Consider the following 23661-nt stretch of genomic DNA (forward strand, 5'->3'; position numbering starts at 1 on the left):
TATCACACCACAGTTTGTGTTCACTACTGAACATAATGACCTCTGCACCAAACAGGATATAATCTGAACTGAACATAATGACGGTATCACACAACAGTTTGTGTTCACTACTGAACATAATGACTTCTGCACCGAACAGTATATTATCTGAACTGAACATAATGACTTCTGCACCGAACAGTATATCATCTGAACTGAACATAATGACTTCTGCACCGAACAGTATATCATCTGAACTGAACATAATAACGGTATCACACAACATTTTGTGTTCACTACTTAACAGAATGACTCCTGCACCGAACAGTATATCATCTGAACTGAACATAATGATAGTACTATTCAACAGTTCTATTTCACGACTGAACAGTCTGAATAAAGCACCCAACAGCATGTCATTTCAACTGAAAATGATAAAAGGATCACCCAATAATACACTGCCTCAGCCAAACGAAATGATAGTACCACTTAACAGTTTATTTTCATGGTTGAACATGATGAGAAGAGCTATTTAACCGAACATAACAACTGTCATACCCTACAACATATTTTTTAACTCAACATAATTGTGTTACCACATGCCTGTTTGTTTTAAGAACTGAACATAACGACTTATGCACCCGACAATACATTGACTTGACTGAATAAAAATGTAATCAGCACACAACATTACACTTCAATAACTGAGCGCATTTGGATTTCCACCCAGTATATTGGGATTTTGACACAGCATATTGTATCTCGGACTCAACAGAATCACATTTAACCATGTATATCAGTCATTCTACACATAAGACAGTCCAGGCGTTCCATAACAATCTGTGAAAGGTTTATACAATGGTGAATATGGGTCAGTCATTGGGCACTCAACCGAACAACATATTTTTATCATTTTATTTTATAAAATAGGAATCAAATTTAAAAGAAAAGTTATTTTTTTCTCTAATTTCTGTCATTGTAATAAATGTATATATTGGGACGATACGGGAACGCTTTATTTACTAGATACATCATTGAAATTTACTAGTTTGATATCTCCGTACCTAGAACTGTGGCGACCCCTTTATGTACAAAGTATGAAGAGTGTTTCTGTGGCAATTATTTTATTTTATATCTGGAAGAAAGCTGTAAGATTTATATCACTTTTTACTAAGCATTCAATATATAGCTTGTCAAATTCCTGCTACGTTTGCTGCACAATACCTTATTAATCCTTAGTGTTAAGTCTTTTCTTTGAATTGACATTTCAATAAAATATCAAAGGAAAAAAAAGAGAAGAAAATGTATTAAAATAAAGAAATATGGCGGCGCATTATCTTGATAAGATTGACAAATAATATATTTGTTTTTCTCATCTTTCGACTTGTAAACGAAAAGGCGTATGAAACAGAGAATGAAAATCTATGATGACTTGGAAATCAACCTGTATAAAATGTTAATGTTTTTCTTTTTGCCGCCAAGTTGTTATTCTAATGTTGTTTCATGTACTGGTAAACCGCTGCTGATACTAAGGTAATCAACCACATAGATGGCGCCACTGAGGAACTTCCGGCTGTCAAAATATAAAACAATATTCTCACAGGTGCTTGAAACAAACTTTTTTATGTTCATTATGGGCTATATACTATAATAAGATATATCTTCATATACATATATAGGCCGATTATGTAAAATATTTGATTATGTGACTAGCGCCTGTGAATATTCTCTTTAAATAGATCACTCCTACTACACTGGCTCTCATATTTTGGTGATCTGTTTGAATGAGAGCCATCAACCAACACAAAGCTGAAAAAGATAAACACAGTTTCTAAACATATCATATTTAAAAAAAAAACATGCTTGTTTTTCAAAATTCTAAGAATGCTATGTCAAGCATCATTTTTTTTATGTAATTTCGATACGAAATATGACTTTTAACAAATATCAATTATTGTGTTTTCTTTCACGAGGGGTCACATCTTGAGTGATTTCTCTACCACAAAGTTCATGTTGACCCACTAAATTGTACATGTAACACCTTTGGCTAAATATATAGGTTAAAAAGCTTGGTTAAAGATAAAATATTAACATTCATTCAAATGTGATCGAGCCATCGACAAGAGGATGGCGCCATCTGCAAAGTGAAAGCGCCAAAAATGTTAATATTTTATTTTAACCAAGTTCTGTGAAATATTCCTTTTGTGTTGAGCCAAAGGGGTGTGGGTAGGATCATGTTTCATGCAGACATTTACTTATATAAAAGAAAACACACAAGTTAATATTGGATATAAGTTCTAGCAACGTCATTTTGGTATTTCGTATCGAAATTGCATCCAAAATGATATGATAAGAAAAATGTTTTATTTGGCATAGTATCTTCGAGTTTTGAAAACAAGTAGAATTTTTGAAAATGTATACATACTTTAGAAACTGTACGTCTATCCTTTCAGTTTTGTTTTGGTGACGGAAGTGTCGACGGCTCACATTTATACAAATAACTAAATTGTTACCGTTTAGTAGGAGTGTATGCAATACACACAATTTTATTGTTTAAAGAAATCAAACTATTGTGGTAACAAGAAGGCAAAAATGGCACTTTTAGTGTAACATAGCATGGAAAACGCGGCTAAAAAGTTGATATTGTCTATTACATATTGAATTTTGTATCAAGTTTGATAAATACATAACGTCTCTGAGATGTCGTTGTTTCATTAATTCACAGAGGAGTGCAATAACTATCTATTATGTTTTAGCCAAACATTACTCAATGCAGAGTGTTGATCATTAACTAGTATTTCATACCAAGCTTTGTTTTTTTTATGCCACCGCAGCATCTGTGATGCGGTGGCATATAGCGATTCACCTGTGTGTGTGTGTGTGTGTGTGCGTGTGCGTGTGCGTGTGCGTGTGCGTGTTTTTGTATGTGTGTTATAAAGATTATATAGTGAACTTAAAAAATCTTCTTATGAAAAACCACTTGTCCAATTTCAACCAAACTTGGCAGGATTGATTCTTGGGTGAAGGGCTTCCAAAGTTGTTCAAAGAATTTCATTCCATGCAGAAATCTGGTTGCCATGGCAACCAAAAGGAATTATAAGAATAAATTAAAAAAAAATTCTTGTAAAGACCCACAGGGCCTAGAGCATAGATATTTTGCGTAAGGCATTGTCGGGTAGACCTGTACCAAGATTGTTCAAATTATAGCCCTGGGGTCAAAATTGGCCCCGACCCGGGGGTCATTGATTTTCACTATATGTACATATAGTAAAAACTTAAAATACCTTCTTGGGCTTAGAGCTTTGATATTTGGTATATGATATCATCTATAGGTACTTTACCAAAGTTGTTAAAATTTTGCCTCTAGTGTCAAAATTAGCCCCGCCCTGGGGGTCATAGGTTTTCCTTACATGTATATAGTAAAAACTTTAAAAAAATCATCTTCTGTAATTGACAAAGGCTAGAGGCTAGATATTTTGCATGAAACATTGTGTAGTGAACCTCTATCAAGATTGTTCAAATTATAGCCCTGGGGTCAAAACTGGCCCCGCCCCGTGGTCATTGATTTTCAGTCACTATGTCATAAAGCAAAAAATTAAAATTCTTCTTGTCTGAAGGTACTAATCTGATAATAACAATTAGATAGGTCAGTGATCTATGCATTACGGCAATCTTCAATTGTATAGAAACAAAAATATTGTTTCTACATTACTATTTAGTGTTGTATTAATCCGGTGGCATAGAATTTTTCACAAATGCAATTTTGTTTTTTATTATTTCTATCTGTCTGGTCATTGATGTGGTAAAACGGTTACGGTTTTAGTCCGGGGGTAGATTCCAGCTCTATCTTAGACATGACCATATTTTTCCTGTTGCACAGTCTATTAAAAGCTGAATTCTAAACAAAAATAACTAAACAATCTAACTTTGATCATACAAAATAATACAAGTTACTCTTAAGAATACTGTTAAAATCATTATTAAGATTTATTTCGACTAAAGGTGTCGTTTTTGTTGATCAAATGAAATAGTAAACACATGTACAATTTATATATCTTGCATATATATTTTACCTGTCGTTGTCACCGGTTTTGTCGTGCTGACAGACTTTGTTTTACTAAATGTCACTTGGCTTGATGTTATTGGTTTCGCACTTGGCGTCACTGGTTTCGCATTTGACGTCCTTGGCGTCACTGGTTTCGCACTTGACGTCACTGGTTTCGCACTTGACGACACTGGTTTCGCACTTGACGTCCTTGACGTCGCTGGTTTTGCACTTGACTTTACCGGTTTCGCACTGGTTAATGTTTGTTTGCTAGTTGGTATGCTAGTTTTGGATGACCTTTTAGATGTGATCGCCGTGTTTGGTACTCCACCGCATGCATTGTCTTAAAAAATAAAAGAAGTAAAGTTAAATCTATTGTTAACAACTGAAAAAGCACGAGGAATTATTTAAAGACGAGATATTTAATTAAGTCCGAGCGATATTCTAGCACAAAAAGTTTTCTTTGTAAAGAAACCATTTTTTCATGCTTTCCATGCAATCGCAACTTTTCGGCCCTTTCCGTCAGTCTTCGGATAAGGACCTCTAACACAATAGTATGAATATACAGAACGGATGCGGTATTTCGGTCGAACCTACGCTAAGAAACTAAACATGTAAACAAATAGTAATTTGTGCTGGGAATTGTTGGCAAGTTTATTTAAAAAATATCAAGTAAAATACCACCTTTAATAAGTAAATTCATACATGTACATACAAAAGCAAACAATCATTATTTATATATACTCAACAAAAATAGAAACCTGACACTTTATTTCTTTTAAATATTTTCTAATTTGTGATTTAAATCAAAACATGTGAAATGAGTATTCATGTATTGTCCAACAACATTGACCTGGCACTTCATTAACTTTCGTAAAGGTCATTTGAATAAACACTGACCAATATCTAACGAGTATATCGATATATTTGCTAACTTTACTCGTCAGTGATGTGTGGTAAAGATGTCGGACTACCGATCTGAATATCTCTGGTTCGATTCCTTACTAACACCATATTATGATTTTTTTAAATCAACTTGCAAGAATTAATTTGAAACCGTTTTACTACACACACAATTAATTTTTTTTTAAATACAGTATCTTTCAACGGTATTCTTTGTGTTATTATGCAGTCGTATATCCTTTAGCGCATATAAAGGTATTTATTAATTGAAATTACTACACACGTATCCACGCACGCACAGACACACTTATACACAACAAAAGAGTTGCAATAGTTTAAAGAGAATGGCAATTTTAAAATTAGAATAAAAAAGAAAAATGAAATCCCTGATAAAGGACTCGAACCTACCAGTTAACGTCTACATTCTTCAAGTGAAGCTCCTTTACCAAATACGCTAAGAAGGATTTTAAATATTTACCATTTTAACGAAATTGATATTTACATTCATATCGATTTACAAGTATATCACGTTCACGGAATATACCGACTACAGGGTCATATGCAAGAGTGCCAGGTCAATGTTGTTGGACAATAATATAGATACACTATACATGTTTTTTTTTTGTTTTGTTTTGACCGCGTATTGTCAGTAGAATGCAGCTAAGCGTAAAATTTTAGTTTTTGGACGTGAACCCCGTGCACGCTGAACGATGTCAGATAGACAGTGATGTGTGTTCAGTAACAATTTAGTGTTATTCACACCTAAAGTTGATAGTTTTCACAATGCCATGTTTATCAGAAGCAGAGAGAAATCAAGCAATAGGAAAGCTGCTGGGCGGGGCATCTGTTGTTGACGAGAGTAGAACGTTTAACTGCAGTGGCAACGCAGTTCATGAACTTGTAAGACGCTATAGACTAACAGGTGATGTGCACGATTGTCCAAGGCCAGGTAGGCCAAGGGCAACTTCCCAAAGGGACGACCGTGCAATTGTTTTAACTCACTTACGTGACAGGTTCAGACCGGCGACCTTGACCGCGCTCGCGTTTAACGTAAATGCACCAACCATTCGCAATCGGTTGCGCACACAACAACGCCCGGTTAGAACGCGACGCTCATATACAGGTGGTATTCTCACTTTACGCCATCGTCAGGCTCGTATTAGGTGGGCAAGTGCGCACCGTCACTGGCGGCGACGTGACTGGAATACTGTCCTGTTTTCAGACGAGTCTCGTTACAATCTCAGTCACGCCAAAGGCCGTGTAAGAATTTACCATCGAAAGGGCCAAAGGTTTGCACTTGTCTGTGTTAGACAGCATGATCGTTTAGGTGGTGGAAGCTTCATGGTATGGGGCGGGATAATGGGTGGACAAAAGACCTGGCTTATTGTTATACACGGCAACTTAAACGCCCAGAGATACATAAACGAAGTCTTGAATGGCGAGGCTATTCCGTTTATGCAAAGAAACGGTCCCGTTGTGTTTCAACAAGACAACGCCCGTCCTCACACGGCGAGGATAACTCGCGCTCGCTTAGATGCAGCAAACTACAATACCATGCAATGGCCAGCAGTGTCTCCAGATATTAATCAGATAGAGCATATCTGGGATGTGTTTGGCAGAAATGTCTGACGACATCACGCCCCACAGAATATCCTCCAACTGACAAATGCATTGATAGCGGAATGGAACAATCTTCCAAATAACCTTGTTCAACATTTCGTCAATTCTATACGCAGTACTTAAAGCCAGAGGCGGCCACAACCGGATATTGCATTTTAAAACTGTTAATGAAATGATTAAAACCTTCACGTAGTCAAAACGTTATAGCCTCGAAATTGATAAATTGAATTTGACCCTTTCCTAAGAACTAGCGTAATTTAACAAACTTAAACATAATTAATAAACAACAAAATGCATATCAATGCTGTGCATGCATCTCATTTTCATGCCCAACATTCGTTTTTACATTTCCGTCATCGATTTCGTGAAAATAATAATGAAATATACACAGTCAGGTTTCTTTTTTTGCTGAGTGTATTTACTATTACGGTTGTAGAAACCGAAAGTACAAATGCCAATCTCTTGACATTTAGTCGGATTTGTTTAAAATGGCATATTTAAATTAACAAGAGGGCCATGATGGCCCTGAAATCGCTCACCTGTATATAGGTACCTTGGGGCGGGGCTATTTTTAACCCAGGGGCTTTTTTTAACCAACTTGGTAGACACCCATCAGACAATGTTTCATGGTTAATATTTGAGCTCTAGCTCTTTTGGTTTTTTTAAAAGAAGATTTTTTAAATTTTTACTATATACATATAAGGAAAAGCAATGACCCACTGGAGCGGGGCCAATTTTGACCCCAGGGCTTTTATTTGAACAAACTTGATAGACACTCACCAGAAGATGTTTCATACCAAATATCTTAGCTCTACCTCTTTGGGGTTTTTAAAAGAAGATATTTTAAGTTTTTTCTTTTGGTTGCCATGGCAACCAGAGTTCTGCATGGAATTAAATTCTTTGAACAATTTTTAAAGGTGACCACCAAAGGACCATTCCTGTGAAGTTTGGCTCAGCGGTTTATGAGGAGATGTCGTTTAAAGTAAAAGTTTACGGACGACGGACGGACGGACGCCGGACAAAAAGTGATCACAAAAGCTCAGCATGTCACTTTGTGACAGGTGAGCTAAAAATGGTTGTCAGAGATTTTTTCAGTCATATTTGTACCGAAACAGTTTTTATTTTCCTATGAATGTCAAATACATACATCCGTTTTACATTACTCTTAGTTTGTGTTTACATCTGAAACCACGCGGTAGAACTACTTTCACTCCGTATTGTTTCCGAGGTTATTATAGATAATAGTCGAGGGTGTTTCGATTGGCTTTCCACGTACAAGTGCTATTTAAATTGACATTAACGGCAGTTACGGGGGCAGTCATTACAGATAGCTTTACATTGCACCCTTAGTCACGTATACTAATCAAAGCACAGAAGGCGCTGAATTTGTTTGGGTCTCTGAATGTCAGACAGGTGAAGGTTGTGAGATTATAAACCAATTTGTGTTTCTATAGTGCCACTAATGCTGTTTCCAGTGTTATAACTGTAGTAAATTAGCTCTAAAACTAATTGCAACACTGATATTCAAGTCAATGTTTATTTGGCTTAAACAATTAAATAAATAAATAAAAACAGTTGCCTTAACTGGGATTTGAACTCCAGACCTTTCGCTTCCTAAACGAGCGTGTAACCCCTCGACCACGGGGTAATAAGTTATAAGGTAATAGCCTGAAGAAAACCATTATTCTAAACAAGCAAATTCGTTGAATTTATATCCCCCGCCGAGTACTGGTTATTACTAACACAACAACTGAAGACACAAGGCTTTATTTATATATTTATCATGGCGTAAACAGTAATAGTCTTTGTACTTAATAAATATTCAGGGCAATAGTAAAGCCTTAATTAACTCGGTGTTAAAAAGTAATATCTGGACATGGCAATGAGATGTAAATTGCCTTTTTGTATCTATGGTTCCCATAAAGTTTTGTTGAAATTAATATAGCAGTTGCAAAGAAATAGCAATATTGCTCAATATGCATACTACATAACTAATCAAGGGCCATAACTCTGTAATGAAGGGTCTGGTCTGAACAAGGCAACAAACTATGCACATTTTATCTTGGTATTAATGGTTCCCATCAAGTTTTATTGAATTCCACCCAGTAGTTGCAGAGTAGTAGCGTGGAAACAATTATTGCTCTATATGCATACTGCATAACTAATCAAGGGCCATAACTCTGAGTTAGTGTCTGACCGGAACAAGGCAACGATATGCGCATCACCTCTTGGTATTGAAGGTTACATAAAGTTTGCCCTATATGCATACTGCATAACCAATCAAGGGCCATAACTCTGAGTTAAAGTGTCTGACCGAAGCAAGGCGATGATATGCGAATCTCCTCTTGGTATTGAAGGTTCCCATAAAGTTTCGTTGAATTCCAGCCAGTAGTTGCAGAGAAGAAGCGCGGACATGATTATTGCTCTATATGCATACTGCATAACTAATCAAGGGCCATCACTCTGAGTTAAAAGGTCTTACCAGAATAAGCCGACGATATGCGCATCTCCTCTTGATATTGATGATCCCCGTAAGGTTTCGTTGAATTCTAGCCAGTAGTTGCAGTGAAGAAGCGCGGAAATGATTATTGCTCTACATGCATATTTCAAAATTAACCAAGGGTCATAACTCTGAGTTGAAGTGTCTGTCCGGAACAAGGGGACGATATGCACCTCTCCTCTTGGTATTTAAGGTTCCAATAAAGTTTCGTTGAATTCCTGCCAGTAGTTGCAGAGGAGTAGCGCGGAAACGATTATTGATCTATATGCATACTGCACAACTGACCGAAACAAGCTGACGATAAGCGCATCTCCTGTTGCTATTGAAGGTTCCCATAAAGTTTCGTTGAATTCCAGCCAGTAGTTGCAGAAAAGTAGCACGGAAACGATTATTGCTCTATATGCATACTGCATAACTAATCAAGGACCATAACTCTGAGTTAAAGTTTCTGAGCGGAACAAGGCAACGATATGCGCATCTCCTCTTGGTATTGAAGGTTCCCATAAAGTTTCGTTGAATTCCAGCCAGTAGTTGCAGAGAAGTAGCGGGGAACGATTATTGATCTATATGCATACTGCTTAACTAATCAATGGCCATAACTCTAAGTTAAAGTGTCTGACCGGAACAAGGCAACGATATGCGCATCCCCTCTTGATATTGAAGGTTTCCATAAAGTTTCGTTGAATTCCAGCCAGTAGTTGCAGAGAAGAAGTAGCGGGAAACGATTATTGCTCTATATGCATAATGCATAACTAATCAAGTGCCATAACTCTGAGTTACTGAGTTAAAAGGTCTGACTGGAACAAGCCGACAATATGCGCATCTCTTCTTGATATTTATGATTCCCATAAAGTTTCATTGAATTCCAGCCAGTAGTTGCAGAGAGCTAGCGCGGAAACGAAATTCGGACGGACGGAAGGACGGATGGAAGGTCGGACGGACAACGCCAAAACAATATCCTCCCTCCTGATTCCATCGGCGGGGGATAATTAGGGTTTGTTACCCTTATTAATTTCGAGATACATTGTTCACGGTAAACCTGTTGTTTAACACTGATGTAAATAATTATGGACCTTAATATAAGCATGTATATCTGTAAAGAATAACACAATATTAGAAATCTTCGACCAATCGAGAACTTTTTTCTTCCCCGAGAAGGCTTGAAAAATTAATGCGCCTGTCATATGACAATTCAATCTGCGAAGGGAGGTAATCACTGTGAGGAGTTTGATGATAATTTTTACGCAGTGATCTCTCCTTAATTTTTCGGTCTTATGGGAAGTTACCGCTTTGAGGATTTTGGACTACTTTCAGATTTTGAAAATAAGCACATCAGGGTCTGAAATATTGCTACCATTATTTGTTTGGTCTGACGACCCAAACAAATAAAAACGTGCAAACAACGGAGAGTGCGCACGTGAATTTTATCCGTTAATGCATGTTTTCTTTCCTATTTATGTATACATGGGTGCGCCGTTCTTACATAATCAATTATAAGACGAATGTTTATTAGAATTTCTAAGTCGACTGATGCAATTAAAAGCAAACTAATGCAATTTGTAAGACAATGATGGGCCCCAAAAACCTATTCATCATTTAGAAGACTACATACTGTAATTTTATATATTTTTATCCCGTTTAAAAATGACCCCATTCTCAACATTGAAAATGACTCATAATGACCAATTTCTAATTACAATAACCAAAATTTGAATGCAACATTTGATTTTACGAGATTTTTTAATATCTTTTTTTTAGATTTTGTATTTAAAACAAACATGTTTATTTACATGGGCGATTCCAAAAACCAGGAAGGGAAGAACCTTTTAACTGGCAAGAAAAGAGGTAGATGACGGATGGGTCCGCGGGGGTAAACATGTGTTGATCGTCGTAGTAAGTGCGTCGCTGAAAATAGCAGATAGTGCGGTGGCACAAAGGTGACATGACTGTGTCGTTTTTATTATTTGTTTGGGTCGTCAGACCAAACAAATAATGGTAGCGAAATTTCAGAGTCTAATGTTGTTAATTGCAAATGCCGAAAGTAGTCCACTTTTTTGAAGCAGTGACTTCCCTTTATATGTACACTTTATATGTACACTAACGCCGAAAAATTCAGGGTAGATCACTGCGTAAAGATGGTCAAAGACAGGCACATTAATTTTCAAGCAAAATAATTCCCGAATGGTCGAAGATTTCTAATATTGTTTTATTGTATTTTCTGATCGAAAATAAGTAAATCAATCTCTGACACAGAAGTTTACGACAAACCTAACAAAAAGTAGTTCTCAGAACAGCTTAAAACTAGCGATTTAAAAGAAAGAAATATTTTTATTTTGTTACAAGCATCCAACAAATTACAACGCATTCAAAGTTTGAAAATAGCGTTGGCTTATAGAATTGTCAATAAATGGACAATCACAAATTACGCGGATGAATATGATTTTGTCAATGAAAATACTATTTTTAGCGATGTCGATTACCAAATACTACCCAAACCGAGTAGTGGAATATATAGATTCTACATGTCGGACTGTTTGGGCGAGAAGATTTTCGCTAAATTATTTACTTCAATTTTAAACAACAGGTTTATCCTGAACAAAATACCTCGAAATTAATAAGGATTACAAACCCGAAATGCAATGGAAGTTCTAAATTTAGAATGACTTGATGTTATTCAGACATTGTATGTATAACTTCTCCGTGGTGCTGGGGTAACGCGCTCGCTTAGTGAGTGAGAGGTCTGGAGTTCAAATCCCAGTCGAGGAAACTTTTTTTTTTAATTCTTTTTTAAGTGTCTTTGTTAAGGAAGTAGCCATGATATGCAAGGATAAAGTATGGAACAGAATTAGTGCATTTATTCCATCTTGCTTTATGATATCGGGACTTACATTATGCTTGCTTCTATACTTCTTTATGACAATGAAAACCTGCGTTTTGCTGAATTCAATCATGCCTTGTGATTACTTAATGCACTTTCATGTAATTGCAACCCTATGTGTTCCCTACTTAACCATCAAACTCACATATTTTAATATGCTATATGTTTAATTGCATCTTTTATTAAGGACAATGTATTATGTTTGGTGTTTAAGATAACATTCTTTGCTTGTTTTTGATATAACTATATGTAACATGGTAAGTTTCTGTCAGTACCTTTAATTTGCTATAAATCTGCCACCTATATTGTCGACATTATGTCACAATAAACTATTAATTTTGATCAATAATTGGCAAATTTGATGTGTCTTAGCATTCATATGCTTCAATATATTCACTGATAACAAATATAATGCAATACATGATCACTGCGCATCGACAACGAAGATGACAACGATAGCGATATTATAGTCGCATGTGACAGTACGCACTAAGCAGTTGGCAGTATAGTGCTGCAAATTCATAGGGTAAAATGACATCGAAGTGGTCTATATCAGCCAACAGCAAGTTTTATATACCAAATTGTTTGTCTAGGTCTGTAGTTTCCGGAATGAATATTCATTTGGCTCAAGTCTGATGCGAAGCGTAGAAATCCAAGATGGCGTCAAAGATGGCCGCCAAATCCCTAAATATTCTAGAATATTAATGTTGGCTCATAATTGTTTCAATTTTTGTATTTCAAGTGAAATTTTTCACGGAAGATGCAATTTAAAGCGTTTTTACGACGATACTTAACTTTATTGGAGAAAACAGATTGCATTTTTTCTTTTTCTTTCTTATACATAAATATGCAAAATAATGCTAACTTGTGGGGTTTTGCCATGATACTCTTGTCTATGCTTAAACAGAGAAATAGTTATTACTTATTTTGTTATTCCACTATTGTAATGAACTCATGAGAATAATGCTTTAATGTATTCATATCGTATCTGAAGAAATTTTTGTTTTTTATTAAGCAGTAAGACATATAAAATAAAATGAGCAGCGCTACATTAAAATAGTTCTACATTGTAAGGTTGTGACTCGTACTTATTTGTTCTATCAATTATATCCCTTTATTTTGTGTTTCTGTCAAATTATAGCTTCTTTGGTGCAGTCCATGTAACAGATTAACATAATTAACAAGGAATATGATAATTTGCTTCTGGTTATTTAATGAATTACTGTTCAAATCGTACCCCACCCATTTTTTAGTTGATGCCAATAAAAATCTAGAGAAAGTCTGACCCCTCGAATATACTTATTATCTGGAATGAAAATATTTACGTAACTAAATACACCTAAGTTGATTTTGAAAGAAAGATACCATTAGAGGACTCTTGTAAGATCTAATTAATAATCTATCAAAAATGTGTTACCAATTTAATACGCATGATTTTGTTGCAAGTTCACCTAAAGATTTGAACAGTATGCAAAAGAAAACTCTGTTCATTTATCTATATGTTACACACCTTTTCTATGTCAAATGAAATGTATTCTATCTTATAAGTCGCTTAAATTGACTAAACAGTTATTTAAAACATAGATATTTTATCTACATGTAGCATTACTCGTTGGCCTTCGGTTTCATGAACTCAATATAGATATACTATTTTGTTCATAATTCAGATCCAGTCTAGCAGAAAAGTCTCTTACTGTAAAATGAATTACCTACCCATTTCAAATGTTCTAGCAAATTACATTTTACATTTTAATGTTTATATTATATCCGCCATCAATAATTACAAAACTCCAAACATGGTTCAATTGTAAATTATCATACTTATCAAACAAGAGCTGCATATCGAACAGCATGCTCGAGTATTCAAAATCAACAGCCTGAATAAATAAGGAGTTATCTTATTCATAAAGTTTTGAAATTCTTTGAAAAAACATGGAGGGAAATAACCTACAATAATGATCTCAAAAGATGTGTTTAGTTTCAAGTGCATTACCTCAATGGTTGTGGAGATAAATCTTGTCCATAGAAATTTTTTAAGTTTATAAAGCTATATAATTATTTTCAAATCAATGCTTAGGTTATGGGTCTTGAATAGTGAATCAAAAATCACATTTGAAGTCTGCCAATGACTGTTTATTGCTAAGGAGAAAAAACTTGCAAACAAATCCTTCACCAAGGGCTAGCACAAGGTCAACGCGAATACCAAATTGCAGGTCAGTAAATTAGTTCCTTATTCTGTGCATAAAGAAATTAAAAGAGATATTTCAACATTTAGGCACACATGCAGGGCATTATCTATGAAAGAAAAGATTTCTCATCGATTACTAATTCAAAATATTGTTAATCTTTTTAATATCACTTTTCATTATAATATAAAACAATGAAGTATCTAATTTACAGTTGACCGCTGTTGGTAATACCCCACCCACTTTGTATATGTGTTTAGATCAATAAAATACGTTTATGGCAGATTTCACTTATTCTAAAGATATATAGATACATTTTTAAAGCTGTATTAAACGAAATCATGAATGTTATTCAGTTTAAACAAAAATAAAGTAATAAGTTACACATATTAAGAGAAGGTCACCCAGTTTGCAACATATTTTTTCTCTTTTCGTTAAAATTAGGTGATGAAAACTAGAAAGAAATGCAATAAAGTCAGAATTTATAGCATGAGTGAGTTAGAAAATAAATAATTTCATGTAAAATTTCAATTGATTTAAAAAACTGAAGAAAAAAAAATAGCCAACGTAAATATACTAGAATATTTAGAGATTTGGCGGCCATCTTTGACGCCATCTTGAATATCTTAGCTTCGCATCGGGGTCGGGTCAAATGAATATCCATTCCAGAAACTACAGATCCAGACGAACATTTTGGTATATGAAACTTGCTGTTGGCTGACATAGACCACTTACCCCTCTAAATAGGCTAGTAAAATAGGCTGATTTGCAGCACTAGTAAGCATAATGCGAGTTGCAATAATTTGTGTTCATATTATGACAGCAGGTGTCGCTTTGTCGGTACATCCCGTTATTTTCCGGATGATCCCGTATTTTTGCACGTGGAGTAAACAAAGTTACGTCCCCTTTATACAGGGGCGTATACAGAACAGTGTTATTTGGGGACTGACATGTAAAGGGAAAATTTACTGAAAAACAAGAGAACACGATGCGACAGACGAAAAGTGCGTGTTTTTGAAGATTCCGCCAGCATGTGGAAAAAAAATGTTATAGATGTCTCTAATAACTCATCCTACAAGACTTTGTGGCAACTCACCTCTTATACAAGTGTTTACACTTCTATTTGAACGTGATAGTCGTATGAGCAATAGTGAAATTGAATTTTAAGATATACATGTACTATGCTCAAACTTACGGTGGCACAAAGGTGAAATGTGTGTGTTTTTATTTATCTCGTGCGCACGAGATACTGTGTCGTGGCCACGGGTTACAAAGTCGTGGCCACGAGATAGTTAAGTCATGGGAACGAAATACTATGTTGTGGCCACGAGTTACTTAGTCGTGGCCACGAGATAATTAAGTCGTGGGAACGAGATGACTAAGTCGTGGCCACGAGTTACTAAGTCGTGGCCACGAGATAAATAAGTCTTTAGAACAAGTTACTATGTCGTGGCCACGAGAAAGTTAAGTCATGGCCACGAGAAAGTTAAGTCGTGCGAACGAGATAAATAACCAATCAAATTACACTATTTATATGAATTTTCCTAACAAGGATGCGTCCGTAAAAGTGCCATTATAAAAGTTATTGATTGGTCAAAGATTTAGCGTCATTGTGACCCTGATTTCTGACCAAATTGCCTAAAAAGATTTAGGTGTCATCTACTGATCTTTTTGAGGTTATATAAACTACGGCTTATTCTTTCTAAATCATTCATCAGACAAGGAATTTACATGAAGTGTCATGTTTATCTGACCCGTGACCTCAAACATCGTTATAGGATATCTACTGTACGTGGGCAATGTCCCTACCCAATAAAATAAACGTGGACTATGTCCCTCTCAAGTTATGGTATAAACAATGTTAACAGGCCGTTGTACGTACAAAATGACCAATTCTATCATAGAATTGTCCCAACAAAGGGCTATAACTTAGTCAAAATTAATGTCTGATTTATGGGCCTTATGATCCAAGTTCAAAGTGAACACTTCAGTATTTTCAAAGATTAATGTTGCACGTTAATCTTTAAACAGTAATTTTCTAAGTTTAAAAAATCATGGTGTAATCTGATTTAATTATCTAGCCTGCACGTCTAGTTATCTCGTTCCCACTACTTAAACGACTTAGTAGCTCATGGCCGTGACATAGTATCTCGTGGCTACGATATAGTATCTCGTTCCCACGACTTAACTATCTCGTGGCCACGACTTAGTACAGTACAAACTTGATTTTTTTTCTGTAAAATAAAATAAATATAATTTGGCTTCACACAAATATGCGTGCTTTAAATCCTTTACATTGTAAGTGGGCAGTATGAATATTCATGTATAGTGTTATTACAAAACATATATGGAAGTTTCTTTTAAAGACAGGCACAACTTTATTTGACCCGTAATAAGAAAACAGATTCCTATACATTTATGTGTATGTGTTTTTATTTAAATAAAACATATTTAGTAAGAATTTTATAGATTTCAATAAATTTCTGTGATAAAAATATCTTACTGAAAGATGTGCATAATATATCATTAAGCACAAATGTATGTGAATGTGGTGGTGTGTGCGGGATATCTGATCTAATCAGACACACATATGCCCAACATTTGAGCCGCGTCACGACAAAACCAACATAATGGGTTTGCGACCAGCATGGATCAAGACCAGCCTGCGCGTCCGCGCAGTCTGATCAGGATCCATGCTGTTCGCTTTCAAACTCTTTTACAAGTAGAGAAACTGATAGCGAACAGCATGGATCCTGATCATACCGCACGGACGCGCAGGCTGGTCTGGATCCATGCTGGTCGCAAACCCATTATGTTGGTTTTGTCGTAACGCGGGTCATTTGTAATTGACTATGCACATGTTACAAAAATAAACAACTTCCTTCTTTCCTTATTATACATGTATATTCTAATGTGTTACATACCTATTCGCCACTATTAGTGACATTTATTAAGTTATAAGGCCAATAATTTTTGCTTTTTAATGTCAAAGTCATTAGATAAAGACCTTAGCAGTACCTAGGCCGGTGCTTAACAGCTGGATGACAGCATAATATGTTTTGGTAAGGGAGTACACTAAGAAGACTATTGCATGAAACTGACACGTATATATTCCATCCCAGCTCATGAACGTATATTTGGGGGTAGGTGCAGCCCTTAAGCCAGGGCCTGAATCCGCCACTGTACGTATAACTGCCCCATTGAATAACTGTTTACGAGCATATTTTTTCTATTAGACTGTATACATATATAAAATTATATTGCATAATCCTTTACTACTTGTATTTATATTCTTTCAACTTAAGCGCTTACTACGTATTTTATTTATATATACATGTACGCAGTATCTATACGGAAAATTCCGATGATAGGCGAATCGCGGAAAAATTCCGTTGATATCGATAACAGAGTTCTCGCCCCTTAAAAGTTCACAAATCGCTAGACATAGTTTAAATTGTTTATCATAATGTAAGATGATCAAACATAACCCACAAAGCCTCAGACATCGAGTTTTTTTAAGCAATAATGGATATAAGCGAAAGCTAATAGTAATCACGCCATGCGAGCTATAAATCAAATAAGTCACATTTTAACAAAATCCATCAGGGAACAAAAAATAGTCAATTTTAAATGACTTCTACATAAAATACAAAAAAACTAAACCGTAAATGGTTTGTATAGAGCATGAAGAAAGGTAACTTATACATAAAGGTATATGACGTTAACATTTTAGTATTCCAAATGGCTTGTTCCAGTTTCATAGTTATCACTCAATGAAAGAATTGGTCACTGCGAAATGTTTGAATGAAATAATGAAAAATGGAATCAAGCATAATGCAAAGTTTAAATATTATAAAGCAAGATGGAATTAAGCATAATGCAAGTTCTAATGTCATGTAGCAAGATAGAATTAAGCATAATGCCAGTTCCAATGTCATCAAGCAAGATGGAATCAAGCATAATGCAAGTTCAAATGTCATCAAGCAAGATGGAATTAAGCATAATGCAAGTTCCAATGTCATCAAGCAAGATAGAATAAATGCATTAATTCTGTTCCATAATAAAGTGTAGCTGTCGTAAAAAATGAACATAAATGATATTTTGATGCAACCATAGTTATGCAGAATTCCGTATGTATCAAACTTTGGTGCCTTGCAAAATGAATTATAATGGTATAAAAATAAATTTATACAGGAAAATACATACAGATATACAGTACGATTTAGATTGCAAAGATCACAAAATACCACAGAACTTGCAGCCCTTTGATTCTTTATAAATATACATGCTTATAGTAAGCTCCAGGATTATTTACATCTGTGTTAAACAACAGTTAAAGTCGTTACAAGCCCTAATTTAGAATAATATGGTTTTCTTCAGGCCGTTTACATATAAATTCACCGTGGCTGAAGGGTTTTCGCGCTCGCTTAGGAAGCGAGAGGTCTGGAGTTCAAATCCCAGTAAAGGCAACTCATTTTTTTTTTCAAATTGTTTAAGTCAAATAAACATTGGGTTGCAATTAGTCTTATAGCCAATTTACTATAATTAAAACGCTGGAAAGCATTGGTGGCACTATACATATAATCTCACAACCTGTACCTTTATTACATTCTGAGACCCAAACAAATTCATCGCCTTCTGTGCTTTGATTTATCTCGTGGCCCCGAGATAATTAAGTCGTGGCCACGAGATAAATAACCAATCAGATTACACCATTTATGTAAATTTCCCTAATTAACTAGACATGTGCTTTAGTACAAGGATGCCCCTTCTTCACCAGCCTGTAAAAGTGCCTTTTATAACTGACTTGTCAATAATTTTACATTTAGCGTCATAGCGTATCTGATTTTTGACCCAATGACCTCGAAATAATTAGATGTCATCTACTGATCAGGTGCAATGATCTTCCTGGGTTACATTAACTATGGCTTATCCTTTCTAAATTATTCATCAGACAAGGATTTTACCTTATAGGCTATTTACTGTCCATGGGCAATGTCCCTTACAAATAAAATAAACCAGGACTTATTCCTTCTCATGCTATCGTATAAACAAGGTTAACAGGCCGTACTACGTACAAACTGACCAATTCGATCACAAACTTGCCCAACAAAGAGCTATAGTCAAAATAATGTCCGATGGGCCTTGGAAGGTGACTTTCTAATATGATCTTAAAGACAAGTGAATATCTTCAATATTTTCAAAGATTAATGTTGCATGTAAAAGTAAGTTGTTAAGTTTAAAAAAATCATTATATATATAGTGTATTCTGATTGGTTAATTATCTCGTGGCCTATCTTAGCTATCTCGTTACCACGACTAAGTAACTCGTGGCCACGACATACTATCTCGTGGCCACGACTTAGCTATCTCGTGGCCACGACTTAATAACTCGTGGCCACGACATAGTAACTCGTGGCCACGACATAGTATGTCGTGGCCACGACTTAGCTATCTCGTGGCCACGACTTAATAACTCGTGGCCACGACATAGTAACTCGTGGCCACGACTTAGCTATCTCGTGGCCTCGACTTAGTAACTCGTGGCCACGACATAGTATCTCGTGGCAACGACTTAGTAACTCGTGGCCACGAGATAAATATAAACACACACATGTCACCTTTGTGCCACCGTATGATAGTAATTACAGTCTCGGTAATTTATTTCATTGTACAAAAAAAAATGAAACCGAATCAGACGTATACTTTCTTTCATATCGGTGTAAACGGTAGATAATCCAGTCTGATATGCAAAAATGATAATATCTGTCATATGTTTCGGTTCAGATCGGAATATCCGTCCCGAGGGTACTCCGCTCATTGGGCGGTAACGAGGCTTTCATATTTTGCTATACGTGTAAAGTAAGAACAGCGAGTGCATTGTCGTAGAATAACGCACGTTTCCGGCCTTCTTTTTTTATATAGAAAAATTCCAATAGTGTAAGAATGTTAAATATATCACTCTTCCTGCCTTCTTTGTTTATAATTATAAGAGAAATTACTGAACAATTCACTCGCCGTTCTTATTTCCGCCCTCTGTATTTTCAAACCGACACATTGACGGCGCTATTTTGTTTGAAAAAATCTGATAAATAAGAAACAACTTTTGTTGATTTTTTTCTGAAAACTATTTAGGATGATAGAAAGTGGTATAACTAAAAAATAAATTATAACACCAATAACTTTATTCAGTCATTAACCCTGTACAGACGTTTAAAGTGATGTTTACGTGACGTCACAATGTAGGTGCAAAATCATCTATTTCAATTCCGCAAAAGAAATAAAAAATAAATTTCACATTTATTTCACTGTAAATTCTCTGTATTTCGCTTGAAAAAAATATAAAGTGAAATAAAATAAACACACACAAATTTTATCAACGTTTTTTAAAATTTAATTATTCTCAACGGTAGACTTAACGACCGACTGGAACAGCCGGTAAAGAACGTTTCTATTGGAAAATCGAAGGCGGAACCAAATTTAAGCACCAAACATATAGTCCAACTTTATTTTTTTTCTTGACGTGTAGAATGGAAATAGATATTAATTCTTCATGCATTTTAGTATACAATGTAATAATGAACGTTTTTTTGTAATTAATCACTCTTTATTCTAAAACAGTGCACTCAAAAATGATATCTATTTCCTAAATATAATTATTTCCATTGTAACGGGCTCTTGTTATTCACATTTTGTGCATTTTAGCTGGTGTCAGGTCCTAATAATAATTATGAGTTACCTGCAGTTTCGATGTTCGTATAAAACATTGCTTAATATGGAATTAATGTGTCAATATGTCATGGCATAATGTAAAACCTAATTTACGGTGGTGATATGGCATGAAATTAAAATTAAACAAGAAAGACGACTACACAAGCCCATTACCAGTTGACCGACCCTTCAGCACCATTAAGTCAATTACGTGATAGATCAGGGTAATTGTAGCAATTACTTACATGCAATACAGATTGTAAGAATAATGGCGATAATGGCGAGTCTCATCTGTAAAAGAAGAAAAAGGGAAAATTATGAATCCAAACACTTCATCTACATTAAGGGTGTTCTCTTACTCAGGTTACAAGAAACTAGATTTAAACAAATGGTAAAATTAAATATATTTTAAATTGTTTTATAGTACGGTAAAGTTGGAGGCAAGACGCGGTTAAACAAACCCGTCCATACTTAAATTAAAACGGCCTTATTTGGTGTACTTTCACATTATTGCCACGGAACGGTTCCGAGCCCGTGTCCAACATTATCATACTACTCGTATTACGCTATTCTCTGACTATTACGCTCCTAGTAATCAATAATAGCCAAAGTTAAATGTATAAGACAAACAAACCAGTACTGGCGTTTTGTTTTGGTTTTTAGGGGGGCGGGTTGTTTTGGTTTTTTTTTGTTGTTGTTGTTGTGTTTTTTTTCTTATTATTTATTCAGTATTATTATTATTATTATTATTATTATTATTATTATTTAGAATGGGAAATAAAAGAGCAAAAGTTAACATACTTATATACTTTCATGACTCAAGCCAGTGGCTCTATCCAAAGGGAGGCATAACGTTACAGTGTAAATCTGAATCTTAAAATAAAATTGATATTTTAGTGAATACGATTCATAGTTATTACATATATAAATTATAATAATAAAATGTAATTTTTAAGACAGAATTACCTTTTTCTAGTTTGTTATCCCAACTTGTCGTGTAAAGAGGTGTTTCACTGTTTCCTCCTGGCCTAGTTTATTATCTCCCATTATCTTTAACCTGCATTATCAACTGTACTCTGATCCTAAATCGAAAAGAGAGACGAGCGCAGTAAATTAATTTTATATCATGGGGGACTTGTTGCAAGTACATTGACAGAACTTAAACATGTTCTTGACAATTATATATCATAACTCAAACATGTTCCCGACAATTTTATATATTATATTTATCATAACTCAAAACATGTTATTGACAACTATATATCATAACTTAAACATGTTCCCGACAATTGTATATCGTAACTTTAAACATGTTCCCCACAATTATACAATGTATATCATAACTTGTTCCGGGTTCCGATAACAATATATCAAAACTAAAACATTTATAAAACACTCATGTTCCCAACAAGTAAATAACATAACTCATAAGTAGACATCACCACTGTTTCCGGCTTACCGTTAATTATACATATCATGACTAAATCCTTTTATTTATATCTCAAACATGTTCCCCTTATCATTCCTGATAATTATATATCATAACTCTAGTCATGTTCCCAATAATTATACAATATACAAATGTATATTGCAACTTAAACATGTACCCGTTAAATATTGCAGAATAGAGCTACGAAATAAGTCATCTACACTCTAAAGAGAGACACAGGCAAAATGTTCATTTCTTCGCAATGAATTTTTAAATATTTTTCTGTAAATGTTCTCAAAATAAATACACTAAACAATCAAAGGAATAAAACTTTTCTCCTTATAAATAATAAAGTGGTGGTTTCCTAACTTGACCCACGTGGGTCAGGTTAGAGTCTTAAGATTTCACAATAGTTGTGGAAACGTTAAAGAACATGTCAAATGGAGGACTTAAGACTTGTTTCAATTATACAATATCCACAATATCAATTGTTACTTCCAGGGTGTGTTCAAGTCACATGACTTGTTTTAAAACTACTCAGTGATTCTGTCGTCCAACATATATAGAAGTATTTACGCTTTAAACCCAAAATTTATAGATTTTATACAGATGTTCATGCTTTGGACTTTAAAAAATGTCATTTTAGCGTGATTTGAGTACATAAGACCATTTTCATATTTGTGTCATTAATTTGTCTGAGCATCCCTGAGTGAATATGTGACAGAAAATAACATTTTTTTTATTTTATCTTACAAGCATTTTCGAAAACAAGTGTCTGATACAATATCGTGTACTTAGAGAGTAAAATTTTATGAAACAATATTTTATATCGAAAACAATTTTTTGTACATGACATGCCAGCTGCACGTGAACGTATATGTGTCATTTTATCTTTTCGCATGTGATAACTTGTTAATCATTGTTCATTTTCATATATAAATCATATCGCTCAAGTATAAGATAAAAGATAGGAGAAGTACACAATGTGACGATAAATATATGGTATACGAAATTTTAAAGTGTTCTCAGTTTGATCAACATCATCTGTCACATAACATAAATAGTTGAGTAGTGGATTTAGAGTGGCAACTTTGTTATATTTGCTTGTTGATTACACAGTGACGTCTGTAAAAGGAAACATGAAACAGACGAAATCATTTTTTAGTGTCTGATCCCAGTTATTTTATTCAGAATTGTTTTCATAGAAAAAAAAACAACAAAATTATGGGGCTTCTGGTTTAAAGAAAACTTATGTAAATAAAGAATAAAATATTGGAATCAGAATACGTTTGTGTAAATACATCTGACAGATGTATTTAAAATGATAATTTTATTATTAGCTAGAAATACAGTTACCATTGTTTTTCTGATAATTAATGTAGAGTTTGTACGAAAATATCTGCATGTTTC

At 34.8% G+C, this 23661-nt stretch overlaps 1 protein-coding gene across 1 annotated transcript; it reads right to left on the reverse strand.

The window, feature by feature from the left end:
• Positions 1 to 1441: 1441 nt before the first annotated feature.
• Positions 1442 to 21905, reverse strand: LOC132749489 (transcriptional regulatory protein AlgP-like). The gene is made up of 4 exons (XM_060739240.1): positions 21789 to 21905; positions 21068 to 21113; positions 4053 to 4367; positions 1442 to 1552 (listed from the first exon to the last, which is right to left on the reverse strand). Exons 2-4 carry the CDS (start codon positions 21111 to 21113, stop codon positions 1470 to 1472), a joined length of 444 nt encoding a protein of 147 aa, XP_060595223.1. The 5' UTR covers positions 21789 to 21905; the 3' UTR covers positions 1442 to 1469.
• Between the last annotated feature and the right edge of the window lie 1756 nt (positions 21906 to 23661).

This window comes from Ruditapes philippinarum, unplaced genomic scaffold, assembly GCF_026571515.1.
Source record: "Ruditapes philippinarum isolate M1 unplaced genomic scaffold, ASM2657151v2 ctg575_1_1_1_1, whole genome shotgun sequence".
NCBI lineage: Eukaryota > Metazoa > Mollusca > Bivalvia > Venerida > Veneridae > Ruditapes > Ruditapes philippinarum.